The 17,181-nt window shown below is 39.7% G+C and overlaps 1 protein-coding gene across 1 annotated transcript; it reads right to left on the bottom strand.

Moving 5' to 3' along the window:
• Positions 1–3,058: 3,058 nt before the first annotated feature.
• SPESP1 (sperm equatorial segment protein 1) lies at positions 3,059–16,390 on the bottom strand. The gene is made up of 4 exons (XM_074964521.1): positions 16,280–16,390; positions 9,155–9,192; positions 4,552–4,618; positions 3,059–4,134 (listed from the first exon to the last, which is right to left on the bottom strand). The coding sequence occupies exons 1-4, from the start codon at positions 16,380–16,382 to the stop codon at positions 3,059–3,061; spliced, it is 1,284 nt and encodes a 427-aa protein (XP_074820622.1). The 5' UTR covers positions 16,383–16,390.
• Between the last annotated feature and the right edge of the window lie 791 nt (positions 16,391–17,181).

Below are 17,181 nucleotides of genomic sequence, written 5' to 3'. Positions count from 1 at the left end.
TAATCTCTATTTCTGAACTTTCCCATGACAATGCAACTTTTGACCTTACTGGCTTTATTTTTCTCTCCTATATTAAGATTGTCAACATTTACAAAGCCCTGTCATATGACAGTGAGGATTTAAACTCTGTTGTCTTCTGTGGTGCCTTTTGCTTTTCCATTCCATTCCACTTTTCTATTTCTTTGTAACATTTACTTAGGAAGACACTACCTGCCCAGCCAATAAGTCAAGCCAACTGCTGATTTGGCCAAACTTCTTGTTTCCGGTTTCTTAGAAGGAAAAACAAACCACCAAATAGCAAAGCTTTGATATTTGAAATGAATATCCCAAATCAATAACAGAATGAATGGATGTGTTTAAAAGCCGGAAATATATTTTCAAGTTAAGTGTATTTAAAATTTTTCATCATTTGAGTGGATACTACTAAAAGACCAATAATGAGCACGTTGCAGTAGTCCGACTGTTAGATTAGTACTATCATGGTATGATCCGAGATTTATTAGAAAAAGCTGTAAGAAACTCCCCATTAGAGATAGTGAACCAACAAACCTATAAGATCAAAGGGATTTAATATGAAGTTCTGGACAATATGCCAAAAAACTCTAAAGCTTCAATTTTCAAACAGTTTTTAACATGCACAGATGAAAAATATACAGAAAAGTAGGAACAACAGTATTTGACAAGTCTTTAAGAACTCACGTTATTTTAAAAGAAATCTTGAGAAAACAGAAACAATATAGAATAGCAAGTGCCTATGCACAAGCAGCAGAAAATATAAATTATTTTGAATTGATTAAGAACAACTTGCACATATATATCGGAAGAGAGCAAGCTCCCCTTAGTAAAGTGAAAAAAGGGTTGGAGCCTTTGATTAGTTAACACTTCACAAGGCTTGGCTTTTCATCCTCTAGATCTCAAAGTTCATTGACCTTTTGGGACCTAGTGAGCAAAAATATGGCTCTGTAAGCAGCATCTATACAGCAGAATTCAGGAGATAAATCTCTCTGATCACTGATTCATGTTGCAGGTCCGGACATCTGCCCTGTCCCAACCTGAAAACATGGTTGATTTGGATTATCTCCTCTTCAAAGGCCACGAGGTATATGGGGAAGGCAGGAAGAAGCCACCAAGAATGTTCAAGGAAACCTCGTTTCATTATGGCTTACTTTCCAAAATAAGTCTCAAAAGCCTTAAAAAAAATTAAGTCATAAGAAAAACATGGGCTCCAGCAATCAAAGGCAAGAGATATCAGCCTTGTCATACAAAAAATTCACTTGGGGTCAAATGTTGGATACAAAACTTGAATAAATAAGCTTTGAATTAGGAACATCCTCTGAAGTTGGAGGACGGGGAAAAATCATCCCTTTTCCAGCCCAGAGTACCAGCACAGCTCCTACACTCTAGGAAATTCCCCTATATAATGGGTCTGTGTCTGCATTTTGTCCAGAGCCCCATGTGGTAACAGATTCACTGACCATGCTTGCACCTCTCCTGTGCTTCCTTCCTTTGAGCCATGGAGAAAGAGGTCCCATAAAGGAGAGCCCCCATGATGAGTAGGGTTCAATGTTGATAAATGCAAAGTAATGCACATTGGAAAACATAATCCCAAATATACATATAAAACAATGGGGTCTAAATTAGCTGTTACCACTCAAGAAAGAGATCTTGGAGTCCTTGTGGATAGTTCTCTGAAACCATCCACTCAATGTGCAGCGGCAATCAAAAAAGCTAACAGCATGTTGTGATCAATAGGAAAGGGATAGATAATAAGTTAGAAAATATCATATTACCTCTATATAAATCCACGGTACTCCCCACATCTTGAATACTGCGTGTAAATGTGGTTGCCCCCTCTCAAAAAAAGATATATTTGAATTGGAAAAGGTACACAAAAGGGCAACAAAAATGATTAGAGGTATGGAACAACTTCCATATGAGGAAAGATTAATAAGACTGGGACTTTTCAGCTTGGAAAAGAGACAACTAAGTAGGGATATGATAGAGGTCTATAAAGTCATGAAAGGTGTGGAGAAAGTAAATAAGGAAGTGTTATTTACTCCTTCTCGTAACACAAGAACTAGGGGTCACCAAATGAAATTAATAGGCAACAGGTTTAAAACAAACAAAGGAAATATTTCTTCAAACAACAAACAGTCAACCTGTGTAACGCCTTGCCAGAGGATGTTGTGAAAACCAAGACACTAACAGGGTTCAAAAAAGAATTAGATAAATTCATGTAGGATAGGTCCATCAATGGCTATTAGTAAGGAAGGGCAGAGATGGTGTCCTTAGCTTCTGTTTGCCAGAAGCAGGGAACGGGTGACAGGGCACGGATCACTTGATGATTACTTGTTTTGTTCATTCCCTCAGAAGCACCTGGCTTTGGCCACTGTCGGAAGACAGGACACTGGGATAGATGGACCGTTGGTCTGACCCAGTATGGCCGTTCTCAAGTTCTTATGGAGTAGTCCAAGAGGCCCCCTTTGCAACCCACTTCCTTCCTGATGTATCAGAACCATGGTAGTTTGACTGCAGTTAGCGCCTTCTCTATTTGTGAACAAGGGAGCCAAGGGTTGTTCCTTGACGTTTATTTGGTAGCTACAGGAACCACTATCCAGTACCAGAGTACTGCATTCCTATCATTGAGAGCCACTAGCCCAAGAGTGTAGATCTATTTTGATGTTATATAACTTTAACAAATAAACACTAAAAGACTAAAAGCTTTACTTCAGCCCTCTATACTAACTGGTATGTATTATAGCAGCACTGCAGAACAACCCTTACAAAAGGAAATTGTATGATTTTAAACAATATATCTAAGCATAATTCATTCAGATGCCAACACAAATTTAACAACAGAATAAGCTTATCCAAGCTCAACAATCCATTATGGTAAACACTGAAAATGAACAATTTTTTAAAAATGGTGTTTAATTACTGAGATGAATATTGTTACAGCAAAGATCAGGTCTAGATGACAATGACGAACTAGAAAATTGATCTTTAAAATTTAAGTAAATGCAATGAAGGGCACCAATAAATAACTATTTTTAAGAGTCTATTCGTGGTTCTTAAGAACTATGTTTAAAAGCTTTATATCATCCTCTAGCAACTTCTTCAACACTTTTTTGTTTTGCTCTGCCTGACTTCCACAGAAAACATGTTTCATAGCATCAAGAACAGCAATAGCTTTTACACTAATATCCTCTGGGACATATTTCTTGTCAGCACTATCAATATATGTAGTTAGCTGAGGACTGAAATCATACAGCAGGTTAATAAATGCTCTTAACTTTCTGATTTCTGCTGTGTCCTGTTCTTCTATTTCTGTGTTCTGTTCTACCTTTTCTTTCGGAGGTGAAGGTTTAGGTTGGTGATACAGCTGACCTAGTGAAGCCTCTGCTTCTTTTTCCAGCATAAGAGATTTCGTTATATAGTTTTCAGATGACTCAACATACTCTTTGAGGTGTGGATTTTGTTTAACATAATCTGGTGGCTTCTGTAACCATTTTTTTAGCTTTTCAATCTTTTCCAAGATTGCTTCACCGGCAGGTCGATGTTTCATTTTGTCATATACATGTACCTTTTTCACCTTTGCAACATGTTTCAGGTTTTCTGCTTCTTTGGTGATGGTTTCTGTTTCTGTTAGAGTTTTCTGTTTGAGGTTTTTTACATTCTTTAAAGACTGAACTAGATTTTCCAGGGATCCATTTGTTAACTGATCAAAAGTCTTACTTTTTCTTTTTGAAATAACATTTTTAAATGTAATAAATATTTCTTTCAGTGGTGTTGTTGAGCGAGAAGACTCATTAGAGTGTAAAATAACAGAAACTTCAGTGCCAGTTCGCAGTCTCCAAAATGGGGTTGCTGTAGATGTGGTAAATTTTCTTGTAACAGCAGCCTTTTCCTTTGACTTCTGTGGCTTTCCACCATGTTTCTGGCCCACATTTAACCAAAGAGAGCCAATACCTTCATCAACATACGATTTCACTATTTTGGGTGTAACGATGGTTCGTTCAGTTGGTGTGCGCTGTGTAGGAACATCTTGTATCATATCCTGCAGAATCTCCACGAGGCTCCTCAGGGTTTTCTCTTCCTTCTTCTCTTCTGACCCAAAAGGGGTTGTAGGAGATTCTATAAAAGATTATTGAATAATTATAAAGTGCACTCATAAAAATTGCAGGTGCACATTTGCCTAATATACTTTCACCTATATCATGAGTAAAACAAATTCCAGCTATATCTGGACTTTTGCCATAACTTTAATGATTTTCATATTTATAGAAAATCTATGATTTTTGACATTTTTAATGTAACCCTGCCTTATTAAATGAATTATGTAGGATATTTGCATGGAGTTTCTTTTTTGCAAGCCTGCAAGTTGGGGACTTTTCTACTCTTAGTTCTAGAATGCTGAAATATGGGCACGGGCACAGCTCCCCAAGAGCTAGCTGCTTTGAAACAGATCTTGTCACCGCAAATCTAAATGATGCAATTTTACAGTTAGGATCTGCAAAGACATTGTTGTGAATGCGAGCGAGGAGTTCTTACCATAGATTGTTAAGTTGTCTGTTCCTAAGCTTGAAACCTGGATAGATGAGGTTGGATGCACACTGATCTGTTAAGCACAAAAATAACTGTAATTGCAAAGTGACTTTCATGTCATTATAACAAAATTTTTCTTCATATTAGTCCACATTATTTTGGGGCAATAATTAACGCAGATTTCCAGACAAAATAATATGACCTAATCAGAACATTATAGCTGAAACCAAACCAAACAAACGAAGCAAACAAATTAAAAGTTAAGGTTACCAAAAAAAAAAAAAGAGAGAGAAAGAGAGGTTCCAAACAACAGAGAATATAGATCTCAGATATTTGTGGTACCACACACAATTGTAACTTTGCCTCCCTTCTACTCCCGCTATATAAGGTCAATATATGTCTTTGGCAACGTCACAGCTCGCTAAAATGTTAAAACTGGAAATACCGTGGTGGTTCTGCCTGGGAACCTGACATCTAGGAACATCCTCAGAACTGTATACTTAACATTTTGCGATCTTAAACCACATTTTCCATTATTTGCATAGTAGTGTGTCTACTTCATACACAAAAAAAGAATCCCAAGGTTGGAAATTAAGCACTCAGAAATTAGGAAGTGCCAGAATTAAGATTGCCTATGCAACTTCAATTTGCCCCCTTGTGTAGTCTTTAATTATATGACCACATACCATTTTTTTCATAGGGCCTCTGCCTTACTGAGAACACAGGATGGATGGTGCTTATTCATAGCTTGATCCTGCTACTACTGAAATGAGAGTTCAGATTCCTATTGACTTTTGTGGTGCAGGATCAAGTACTGAATACGTAGCTATTCAGTATTTATTTTTATCCTCATCATTCAATGTGCGACCCCATTCGTTGTTTACTGCACGCCATTTAAGCCCTGTACTAAATACAGAACTATTCATTTTCTTACATGGGCTTTTCTATGGCATTCATCACTGAAGCGTCTTAGCGCTTCAAAAACATTAATGAATTTATCTTCACAATGCCCTTTGAAGTGAAGTGATATTATTATTCCCATTTCACAGATGGGAAACTGAGGTTCAGAGCTATTGTCAAAAGTGTCCATTAATTTTGGGTGTCCCCCTCAATGTACCTAGAGCCTAATTTTTCAGCGCACTTAGCATTTTTATAGCACATTATATGTTCAAAGCACAGCACCCATTGACTTCAGTTGCAGGTATGAGTGCTCAGCACTTCCGCAAATTCAACCCCTGCATCTCATATTGGACACCCAGAAAATGGGGAACACCTAAGGACCATCTTTAAAAATTTTGGTTTAAGTGACTTTTTCCGCTCTCACATAGAAATTCAGTGATGGAGGCTGAGATAGAATCCAGAATGGTATTCACCCGCCTTAACCATGAGACAATCCTTTATCTGCATGCAGTCCCCCCCTGATTCACTGCATACCTTCCAATTTATACAACTAATGCCTTTAAATACATGAGGCAGATATCTTCCAGAAAAGCCCCCATATGGTTGCAGAGAAAAGCTTGAAATGTGAACCCCAATGGCATAAAAGCCAATAAAAAGAAATCCAAATTTTTTATTTTTAAAAAACTCATAATTTTTAAGCCAGACTTGTGATTTTTGGTGCTTTTTGAATGCTTGAGGTTGGTAATATTGCTTATAATTCAGCCAAATCTGAATGAATTTTCACAGGGGCAGCAAAAGGCACCTCTCTGACCCCAGGAGGACCCCCTTGCAAATTTCAAGTCTGTGATCCAAAACACAGTGACGCTAAAACTTTTCAACAAAATAGTTGTAAGAATTTGTTAACATTGGCAAACAACATATATTTCCCCTGATCACTTTCTTGAAAACAGATGAACTGTTTTTGCTGAAACTTTCAAAAACACAGAGGCTGGGGAAAACACCTAGCATTGAAAATTTCAGGCTAAACTTCAAATTTGTCAAAATAATGAGTACCTGATAACAGGAACTTATAATAGATAGTGTGAGGCAATCTTAACCACAGGCATCTTTCAGCTCTGCCTATAATAATCTAAACACAAGGGTAAATGTGTTGAAACTGCCAACGGGTGCAGGCAGTCCAACTACTGTGAACAGAAAGGGGTTAAAATGATTATAAATCTTCCAGTATGTGCAGCATGAGAGAAATACATTAGGAAGGGAGACTGGGAGTTGGATATGTCTTTGAAAAGTACATGAAATTTTGGAAGAAAGATGTTGTGTTCCTGTCTTGCAAAGGAAGGATAAACTAGAAGTGTATTTTGTAATTCTGTAACTGTCTTGTTTATTATCTATTTCACTCTGTAGTTATATTAATTCCACAATGCCTTTTCAGACACATTTGTATGAAAACCCCATACCAAATAAAGTTTATTATTATTCCATTCTTGTGTTTTTTGGATGTTTTAGCATCTATAATTTCTATTGGATGACTTTCCTTTTCCTGTATTTAAACATTGTCTTTATGTACCACAGTAAATTTGGTACAAGTGTTCAAAGATTCAATCAATCAGTGACACTACATATATTTGATCCATTATAAAACTCTATAAGCTTCTTCCTGAGCTTTCTTTGCCTGACGAACTGAAGAACCATATCAGTTCTCCTTACTAAACTATTTCACTGCCCCTAATACTTCCGACACACAGGGACAAAGTTTGTATTTATTTCTTCTGCATAATCTAAATGATTAATTTCTACTCACTTTTCTTTTTGAACCCCAACCATATTTGGAATAGTCTGCTGATGTCCAAGCATGACAAGTGCATTTTGCTGAGTAATTCATAGCAGTTTTCTTTGCTTTCAGTAAAAATGGTAGGTGCATAACTCAGCCTCTGTGATGGTGCTCCAAAACATTCACAACTGTATTTTCAATGTCAGCTTAAATTTTTCCACCTTACTGTCTGACTGATGTCAGAGGCCTGATATGGGTTTAATTGATGACCAAACTTCTGTGAACTCAAATATTCAGAACTCAAAATCCATTTCTTGGTGCTAGTTTACTCCTAGGGAAACACCAAATCTAGCGATAAAAGAATTTACTGCAGAGCTACATAGGGCCTTGTTTTTATATGTGGCCTCTATTTTTAATTTATTATATTATTATTATTTATTTGTATTACTATAGCACCTAGGAACTCTATTCAAGGGCCAAGACACTTTTATGCTAGACACTGTACAAACATCAAACAAAAAGATGGTCCCTTCCCCCAAAGAGCTTACAATCAACTATAAGACAAGAGACAACAGATGGATATAGACAGCCAGATTACAAGGAAAAATGAGATAATATTGGTCAGTATGATAGGCAATGGTCACAATACACCAGCAGGCTAACATCTATCTAAACTTGCTTATGTATTTGTTCACATTCAAGTTTTTCATGTGAAAAAATTCAAATGCATGCAACTTTTCCACATGCAAGCTAGGTAGCTTTGCACTAACAATGTTATTTTAGTGACAAATGCAATTTGCACACATAAATCTGAATTTTTTCCACGCAAAAATTTAGGTATTAATAAATGTATGCAGAAGTTCAATTGAAGACATACATTTAGCGATTGGGATGAGACCTCTTTGAAAATTTGTTCTCCGTACTCTAAAACTGTTCAATATTTATTTCAGCAGCAAATTTCTCTGCCTCAAACTTACTCTAATATGCTGAAATAGTCAATGTTGTTTACAACTTATGCCTCTAGCAAAAAGGCATGAAGTTAAGGCATATCAGAAATGTATTTGAAGAGCTGTGGGGCCACATGAAAAAGTCTGAAAATATTCTATTTGGAAGTGATTCTGCATCTATATCATCTGTGACTTGCAGATGAACCACTCTAATCTGCAATATCCACAGAGCTCACAATCTAAGCAAAGTCAAGTGTGCTAAGGATTGGGATGAGAGAGAGAGAGAGAGAAAGAGAGAGAAAGAAAATACTGGTGCTGTTTTTTTTAATAAAGCGTAAAGTGAAAATCAGAAAATTATATATGAACAGAACTGTTCCTAAATACAATATTTTTCAGTTTTTCCCACAAGGCACCAATGTTACTTTTAAAATAGAAATGAAAGCACTAACAACAAAGAAACAAAAATCAGCACACATTCTAGAATAACCTAAAAAAAGTGTCACTTAGTGAAAACACTTACCCTGCTTAGTAGAAAGAATAAGCATCTTTACTAAGGCCCTGATCCTGAAAAGATTAAAGTTAAACAGGTGTGTAAATCTTTGCAGGACCGGGACCTAATTAATTAATTGACTATTTTGTCATAGAACATGTCAAATTTTCCTTTCTTCTCAATCTCTCCCAATGTAGGACTTGATCCTGTTCCCATAGAAGTCAATGGAAAAATCTCTTAGCAACAGAATTAGACTTATCGCATACATTGTAATAGTGAAAAGTAGTAATTAACAAGTAAAGTATTTTCCTTTGTTTTTATTTTAGAGAAATAAGAAATGAGAAGACTGATAAACCCAAATTATACTGAAATGTTGTTAGGCATATCTTCTTGGGGCAGGGACAATTACTTCTTTTCTGTTTGAAAGGACCCTAGCACATTGTAGGCAAAAACAGAAATAAATAAATACATTTATTTTCAAAATCCCAAAATTAGAGTTACCTTTATGTGTTTAACATTCTCGAAAGTATGTTGCAATGCTAAAAGAAAAAAACACTTTTAAAATTAAAATTAGTTCTTGAGCATAACACTTAAATTAGACAATGTCAATGCTGAGGTACAGACTGGTGTTCTTTTATTTTATAAATGTGCCCTGTGCATTGTATTTAAAAGTGTTCACCTCACATTACACCAAACGGGGAAAGAAAGCACACTGCAAAGTTAAAATATGAAATTATAACAAAAAATAAGATAACTTCTCTTTATTTCAAGTAATTGTGAGTTGGAAGTTTAGGGCCAGTTTTTCAAAAATCTCATTACCAGCCTCTCTGATTTAGGTACCCAAATGAAGTGTTCAGATTTTCAAAACTTGTCAGCTTTCATGTCACCTAATTAACATGAACAATGGCAGCCACTGGGTGCTGATCTCTTCTGAAAATCTGGCCATTTCAATGTAAGTGCCTAATTTGGAGGCTGAGCTGAGCACTTTTGAAAAGCTAGTCCCTTAACTTCTGCATGAAAAACAGAGAAGAAATTTACAACTGTTTTCCAGAACCCTAATAATGGAGTAAAGAAATGTGACGTTTAGAATTACGTGCCATGCCAGGTAATCAGGAATTTTTCCTACTTTCAAATATTATTTCTTTAAATTAGACTGCACTCTTCTGGGGATGTTGGATTGAGTGTTTCTGCCAGCAGATGAAGAAAGAAAACCAAAAAGATTGCTCAAGATCACAGTAAGTGTCATCTCTCTCAGTATAAGAAATTCCACTACAGTAATCACTCACTTGTGAAACCACATAACTGTAAAATTAAACACAAGGAAAAAAAAAAGACAACAGAATCAAGAGAAAATGTAGGATTCTGGACTAATAAAATCCAATTTACAAATGTCATCAAAACATTTTAAGTAACAAAAAATTGTTCATTCTATAAAGGTGGCTGTTATCAATCTAGGACTGCCTTAACTAAGAAGCAATGGAACAAAGGTAAAGCGAAAATCTCTGAAGCAGTACCTGGAGAACTCATCCGCATGAAGTTACTTCTGCAGAAGACCAGACTTCTAGACACAAAGAGTCAGTGGAGGAATGAACAGAACTCTGTATAGTGTTTTAATAAATGTATTGCATCGAAGCATCCTATCAAAGACTCAAGACATTCCAAATGCCTTTATAGAACAATTCTAATGAAACCTGGTCAAGCCTTGTTGTTGACTTTATAGATATTGTAATATACTTTTCTTTCCCGCTCTATGCTGCCTAAATAGTCCTCCAGGTACATTTTGAAAGCCCCTTAGACATCAACAAAATATTAAATAATGTTGTTAGGATCAAAGATTTGACATAAAGACCCATAAAATAACCTTGTGACCCTAGACAAATTCAAAATTGATTTAAAAAAAAAATTAAGAATATGTCAGGAATGGTGGCACTGAGGCTGGAGGATGGCTCAGGGGTTCTGGGCTGCGGTGCATGAGACAAATCAGGTGTCCGGTGCCACTGACAGCTTGGCCAGCGGGTGACTGAAGGACTGGCTAGAACAACACAAATGACGTGAGGGCTGATGGACCGATCAATCAAAGTGAAAATTAAGGATAATTCTACAGTATTTTGTCTATGTGAAACTAGAAAAATGGCTTCACCAAAGAAATTCTTACTTGTCCTTTCTGCCTAACAGATAGCCACTAAAAGGAAGTTTTGGGAAAAAAAGATGCAAAAAGACAACCTAAGAATTTTAAACTGATCTTCCATTGATGCACAAAGGATCTATGCAAGTTTCCAGCTCAACCAGCAGAAAACCCTAGCACTTAGAACTTTGACTGCCACTTATCAGCATGAGTTTCCAAAATTCTTCCTCTGACGTATCAACTACAGCTTCTAGGTTCTTGTCTAGGCTATTGGGGAAAAAATTGTGCAAGTCTCTGTATTTGCTAAAGGTAGCTTGTGATTCTTGCTAAAAGACACAGATTTAACTCTGGGCTTCTCCTGCCTTTCATAATGTTTCATGAACATTTCACCATGTAAGTCATATTTTCCAAGACTTGGCTACATCAAATCAGCCTTAATATTGTGGTGAGCTGCTATGTGGTCTATTAAGAAGCCATTCAAATCAAACTGAAGAACTATCAGCATCTGCTGGCTCATAATTTTGATGGGTGAAACTTGGTGCTTCCAAGCCTTATGTTTTTGATACTTCACATCACCACTACAATGTCAAATATGATGTGTACCTGCTTTCTATTTCCTGCTTCTTACTAAAATGAGAGCCTCCATCCTGATCCCCTAGACTCCGAAGAGAGATTACAGCCTTCAAGACTCCTTGTATTGTTAGGATACTGAGCAAGGCACTTTATCACACAAAACTGTTCAGTTTGACCCTTTCTTTGTTTCTGCAGCTCACAGGAATACACAATCTTGTGACTCAACCACCACAGACTGAAGCTATCCTGACAATGAAGATACTGGTCCTGTGTACTTTGAGTCCACTGGCTCAAACTGAGGCTTTGTAAGTCTTCCAGATAAAAACCTGAGCTAGGGGACAGTATCCATACAAGAAACCATCAGGCTCCAAGCTCTGGTCTAGTCCACAACATAATATAGATCTGGCCCTTGAAGCTGAAGAACTTTTCTTGCATGATCAATTCTCCAACAAAGCTGTTTTATGGAGAGTTTTAAGCTTCTCAAAGGATTGACCTAGAGAGAAAAATTAATTTCATAGTACAGCTGAACAATCATAAGGAACCCAAAACAGGGCCAAGGCTGATAAGAAGAAAAAAAAGTTAATCTTACCCCTACTCAAGTATAGAGAGGATTTGCAAGTCCAAAGGCAAACCAAGTTTATTTAGTATTCATATTGATTACTTAAGAATTCCCAGTTAACACTCTGAGGTTTGAAAGGTTCTCGTCCCAAGATCAGGCCCAGTATTATTAAAATTACTGTTCAGTTGGGAACCCCGACGTGCCAGGTTGCAACACGCAAAATCCACAGATCAAGCAACAAGTTTGGCGACCAAACAGGGAAGGGTCCACAATGGCAACCCCTGTAGCTTAAACCTGGACAACAGGTAACTCACCTGCAATAAAAATATAAATTGAAATCCAAATTAATCTCTCAATTAGAATGCCGTGCCTGTCACAAACACTATATGTTTCCAGACTACAGGACTTCCTCTTTTCCTCTGCTGTTATTCTTCTTTTCTGTTTCTCGGCCTCTAGTATACTACATCTACTTGTACTTAGCTGACCAACTCCGCAACAGAGGGCGTATTGTCCTCCTTGGAGGAACAGTAACTAGCACACACACACGCACGCACACACCCCTCAAGCAGGGGTATTTAAGTCCTTGACCGTCAGACTCACATGGCATGCCAGAGGCAGGGTAGGACCCTCACAGATAGCAACCTGTCTCCCACCACTAGGTCTCCATGATCATTTTAACTGTGTGAGGATGCGAGTGGGGTGATGTGAGACATCAGCCTCATTACACCCTGATTGCATTCTCATTTGGTGTTATTGACCAGTCATTTGTGTTCAGAATCTCACAAGAGGATGATTCTGTGCCATTTAAAATTTAACAAGTGTTGAGGGGGCTTTGTAAATTGAACTGTTTGTAATATTAAAGGTACCTAAAGTTGAGTAAGTAGCAGCATCGGGCCCAGTGACCCACACCTTGAGGTGAGAGGGGAGCTGACTTCATATTCCCATTTTAGCCACCAATAGGCCACAGTAATTTAGAATCTCTCCAAATCTGTCTATTCACTTATTTGGTCCCACGCCAAAGTTCACAGGCCTCAAAGCCTTATGCTAACTGCTTAAGCCAACGTCTTACAGCAGTGGATTTCAACCTGTAGTCCGCAGACCCTTGGGGTCCACAGATTATGTCTAAGATTTCCAAAAGAGTCTGCACCTTCATTTGATATTTTGTAGGGGTGCACAAATTTTAAAAGGTTGAAAACTACTGTCTGACTGGATACAGGCCTGTAGGTTCATGCTTTATTGCCTTAACTTATGCCTATGCCTTACCTAGCAAACACCTATAGGTAATAGGTGAAGACTGATTAAATCAATTTTTGTCTGTGAAATTAGAAAAAAGATACTGTAATTTAGAAGCTGAAAAGCCTCTGGTGACTATACTGTGATTTGTCATCTCTGGAGGACAGATGTAAATTGGAAAGAGAGGAAGAGGACTTGGGCTGTCAAGAAAATATTGATTTGTACTCAGCTGTCTTCTTTTAAATTTCTTCCAAACCTTCATAGAATAGCAAATCATACTGGAGCAGAAGACCTATCAGATGTGACTTGACACTGTATCCTCTTGTCCATAATATTATCAGATAGTCTTTCTATCTTTTGAAATGGGAGTTATGACACAAAAAATGCTGAGAGACTATAAATGCTGTCAGCCAGGAACTTAAAAGTCACAGATATTACATGTACCAATTTCTTAAATATATAAAGAAAAAAGGCATTCCCCATCTCCTGTACCTGTGGACTATAGTTCTAAATATTAGAATCAAGTATAGTGGAACAATTACAAGCTTCAGTGGCATTTGCAAGCTGCCATCTGCTCTCCTCCTTAAGCTCCTTAAGATTCATTGTTCGATCAAATGGCACAGCATTACCTTCTACATGGTTGCATTAACCCTAGAACTTTTGACATGATGATCATGTTTTGGGCATAGTCAATATAAACCAGAAAAGACTGCAGGTAAGGGATGCCCTTGCAACAGGTTCATCCTGACCCTCCAACCCAAGACTGGAACACCACTTTAAGAACGCCATTTAGGCAGGAATTTGGCAGGACAAATAAAAATTGTAAAGTACAAATCTTTAGTAAAAAACAGAAGTAGACAACATATTAGTTTTTTCATTTCTGTTGAACTGATTTGGAGTGCCTAAATATTGATGAAAAAAAGTTTTCAGTAAAAAGGTATAGAAAAATTGGATAGAGAAAGTCATAGACCCACATAGTTCATTCCATCTCCAAGCAGGAAAATCTACTTTTTGGTCTTAATTTTGCAAGTTCTTGCACAGTAAACAGACAGGAAAATAATGTTGTGGTGCTCCAGTGCTAGTGTTAGCAGAAGCTACATGTAAGCAACGAATATTTACCAGTGTAAAAAAGTAAAGCCTCCATTCATTTTGAAAGCCTTTGGTTTTGGTAGCCTGATTTAAGACTACTATCACCTGCTTTCCAGAGGTGCTGAGCAACCTATTAACCACTTCCTTAAATTTCTGTCAATAATGTGAATCAAGATAAAAGGTAATCTGAATAAATACGTAGAGAATGAAATGAAGAAACTGAATGCAGAAAAAAAAACAAATTATTAACTGCCAGAGACAAACAGAGTGGGGAGAGAGTTGATCAGATTCATTCATCAATTTGCACCCTACCCCACTTGCTGGTAGAGAGGCTCAATCCATTAAAGTTTCAAAACCACTATTTTGCCTTGCCACTTTCCCAAACATGTGAACATTATATCCCATGTGTTCTGCGTGATGTGATAGATTAGTAGCTTTAACACCTGACCTCTAACAACAGAACATGCTTGTTATTTTTAGTACCGTAGAGAAACAGTGTGACTTAGGCCGTTACATTCTTCTTGAAAATATATATGTAAGACATTAATTCTTGGACTAAATCTCCATCCCCCACTTTAAAAATGTATATCTAATGTTCTCACACCAGATCCCTATCATTTGTTTCAGTTATGTATATAAACACCCTTTCCCTTTTCATTCATTCATAGTTAATAATATCATTTGTTTGGGAAATATGTATGCAATTAAACACATCAGGCATCTTATTAGTAGGTCATGCCAATTTTCTATAGCTCTATTGGTAACAATTATTTGATATTACGAGCTCCTTTTACAAGCCTACACTAAACTTCAAAACCATTGAATCTATGCACATGACCTATTGAGGTCAGTGGGGCTACATATTGGTAGACCTTTGAGACAACACATATCTCCAGTGAATTCAATAAGTTCACCCAAGCAGATCTGATTGCAGGATAGGGTTTATATTTGCTGTAAGTACAACAAATGCCTTTTATTGTAATAAGAAAAGGAGTACTTGTGGCACCTTAGAGACTAACCAAAAGCTCATGCTCAAATAAATTGGTTAGTCTCTAAGGTGCCACAAGTACTCCTTTTCTTTTTGCGAATACAGACTAAGACGGCTGTTACTCTGAAACCTTTTATTGTAATGCGCAGCTGAGTGCCCTCTTATGTCTGAAGAAGTCAGGTTTCTGTTCCTGTGGATTCAGGTACTGCCCATATTTTTGTTTCTTCAGCCCCATATCCATAGAAAGCTCCCTCCAAACATTACAAGTGCTATACAATTAACCATCTTGAAACAAGGCGTTATAGATCTGATCCATCCAGCTCCAATCGAAAGGCAGAAGGAGCAGGTCCTTAGAGACTATTCGGAAGAGCCTTTAGCAATGCATATGCTTTTGTGTTTTCATTTACAATGTGGCTGCATTTTATCACCGCCAGACGCATGTTCACCATGAGCAAAACCCATGACAAAACCCCCTTTTCCATGACAAAAACCCCATGTCTCTGGGGGTTTTCCCCATTGAAAGTCAGCGACGTTACGTGACAAAGCCCATGATCTTTAACATACATGGCTCAACCTGCCCAATGAAGAGTCCAGACAGTAAAACGATGTAAACTAGGAAATAGCAGCGTATAGCTCTAAACAACTTCAGCCCGAAAAGGGGATTATTCGTGTGGTTTCTTATCCTCCCCCAGACAATCAGCTGAGCATTAAGCAAATATTGCCCCGTGATTTGTCCTTAATTAATGATTCTCGCACGTACTGCTACGCCCTGATCCGGGGAGGGGAGGCAAACGCCATGGCCCCCACGCCCCTATTTCCTGGGGCCTGGTCTTTGAAGGCGGCCGGGAGGCGGCTGCTAACAGCGGCTCCTGCCGCCCTTTGCCGCGCACGGAGCGGGGGGGCTGGAGGCCGTCACGGGCCCGCCAGTGCCGGGCCAGGGGCCAGGGCCAGGGCGCGGGCGGCGGGCCCCAGCCCAGCTCTGCCTGCCCGGGGGGCAGCTCCGCGCGGGGAGGGGAGCTGGGCCCGCCCCCGCGAGCAGGGACGTGCCCCGCGCCGTACCCTGCATGGCGGGGGCCGGCTCCGCCGCGGAGGCGCTCTGGGCCGGGGCTGCCGGCAGGAGGGCGAGCGCCGCGGCGAGCAGGAGCAGCCGCTCCCCGGCCATCCTCCGCGCTACACACGGGCCGCGGGCCCGGGGCTCGTGGCGGGCGGGCGGGCAACCGTCACCGGCCCCGCCGCGCGCGCCGCTCCGAACCGCCCCCGCGCGGCGGCCGCCCGCAGTGCCCCGCTGCCCCCTCAGGGCGCGCGCGCTCGCTCACACACACACACACACTAGCTGCCCTGCCCCTACAGGGCACTACACACTGCGTACCAGCCCCGCCCCACCAACACACACACACTACCTGCCCCGCCCCTACAGGGCACTACACACTGCGTACTGGCCCCTCCCCACCAACACACACACACACACCCTAGCTGCCCCGCCCCTACAGGGCACTACACACTGCGTACCAGCCCCGCCCCACCAACACACACACACACACACACACTAGCTGCCCTGCCCCTACAGGGCCCGCTCACATACCAGGCACTACACACTGGTACCAGCCCTGCCCCACTAACACATACACACACACACGTGTCCCCACATGCACCAAGGCCCCACTTTCCCCACAGGGTACCAGCCCTGTCCCTCACACGGGCCAGGTGTCCACACGCACACCAAGCTGCCTCCACACACACAAACTGGTCACCTGCTCACCCCTACATGCACAGAGGGCACCAGCCCCCCTCCCTTCCTGGCCGTACACACCCAGAGCACCAGCCCTGTGCAAGCAGTGCACCCCCCAGGCATCAGCCTCTTGCCTACACCCCCCTCCCATCGTACCTCCTCCTTTCACCCCCCACCCCACTCCACAGGCAGTACCTGCCTCTCTCTCACTCTGTCTCTCTCACACACACAC

This window comes from Natator depressus, chromosome 10 (genome assembly GCF_965152275.1).
Source record: "Natator depressus isolate rNatDep1 chromosome 10, rNatDep2.hap1, whole genome shotgun sequence".
In the NCBI taxonomy this organism is placed as follows: Eukaryota; Metazoa; Chordata; order Testudines; family Cheloniidae; genus Natator; species Natator depressus.
This window is presented reverse-complemented; position numbering and strand designations above follow the sequence as displayed.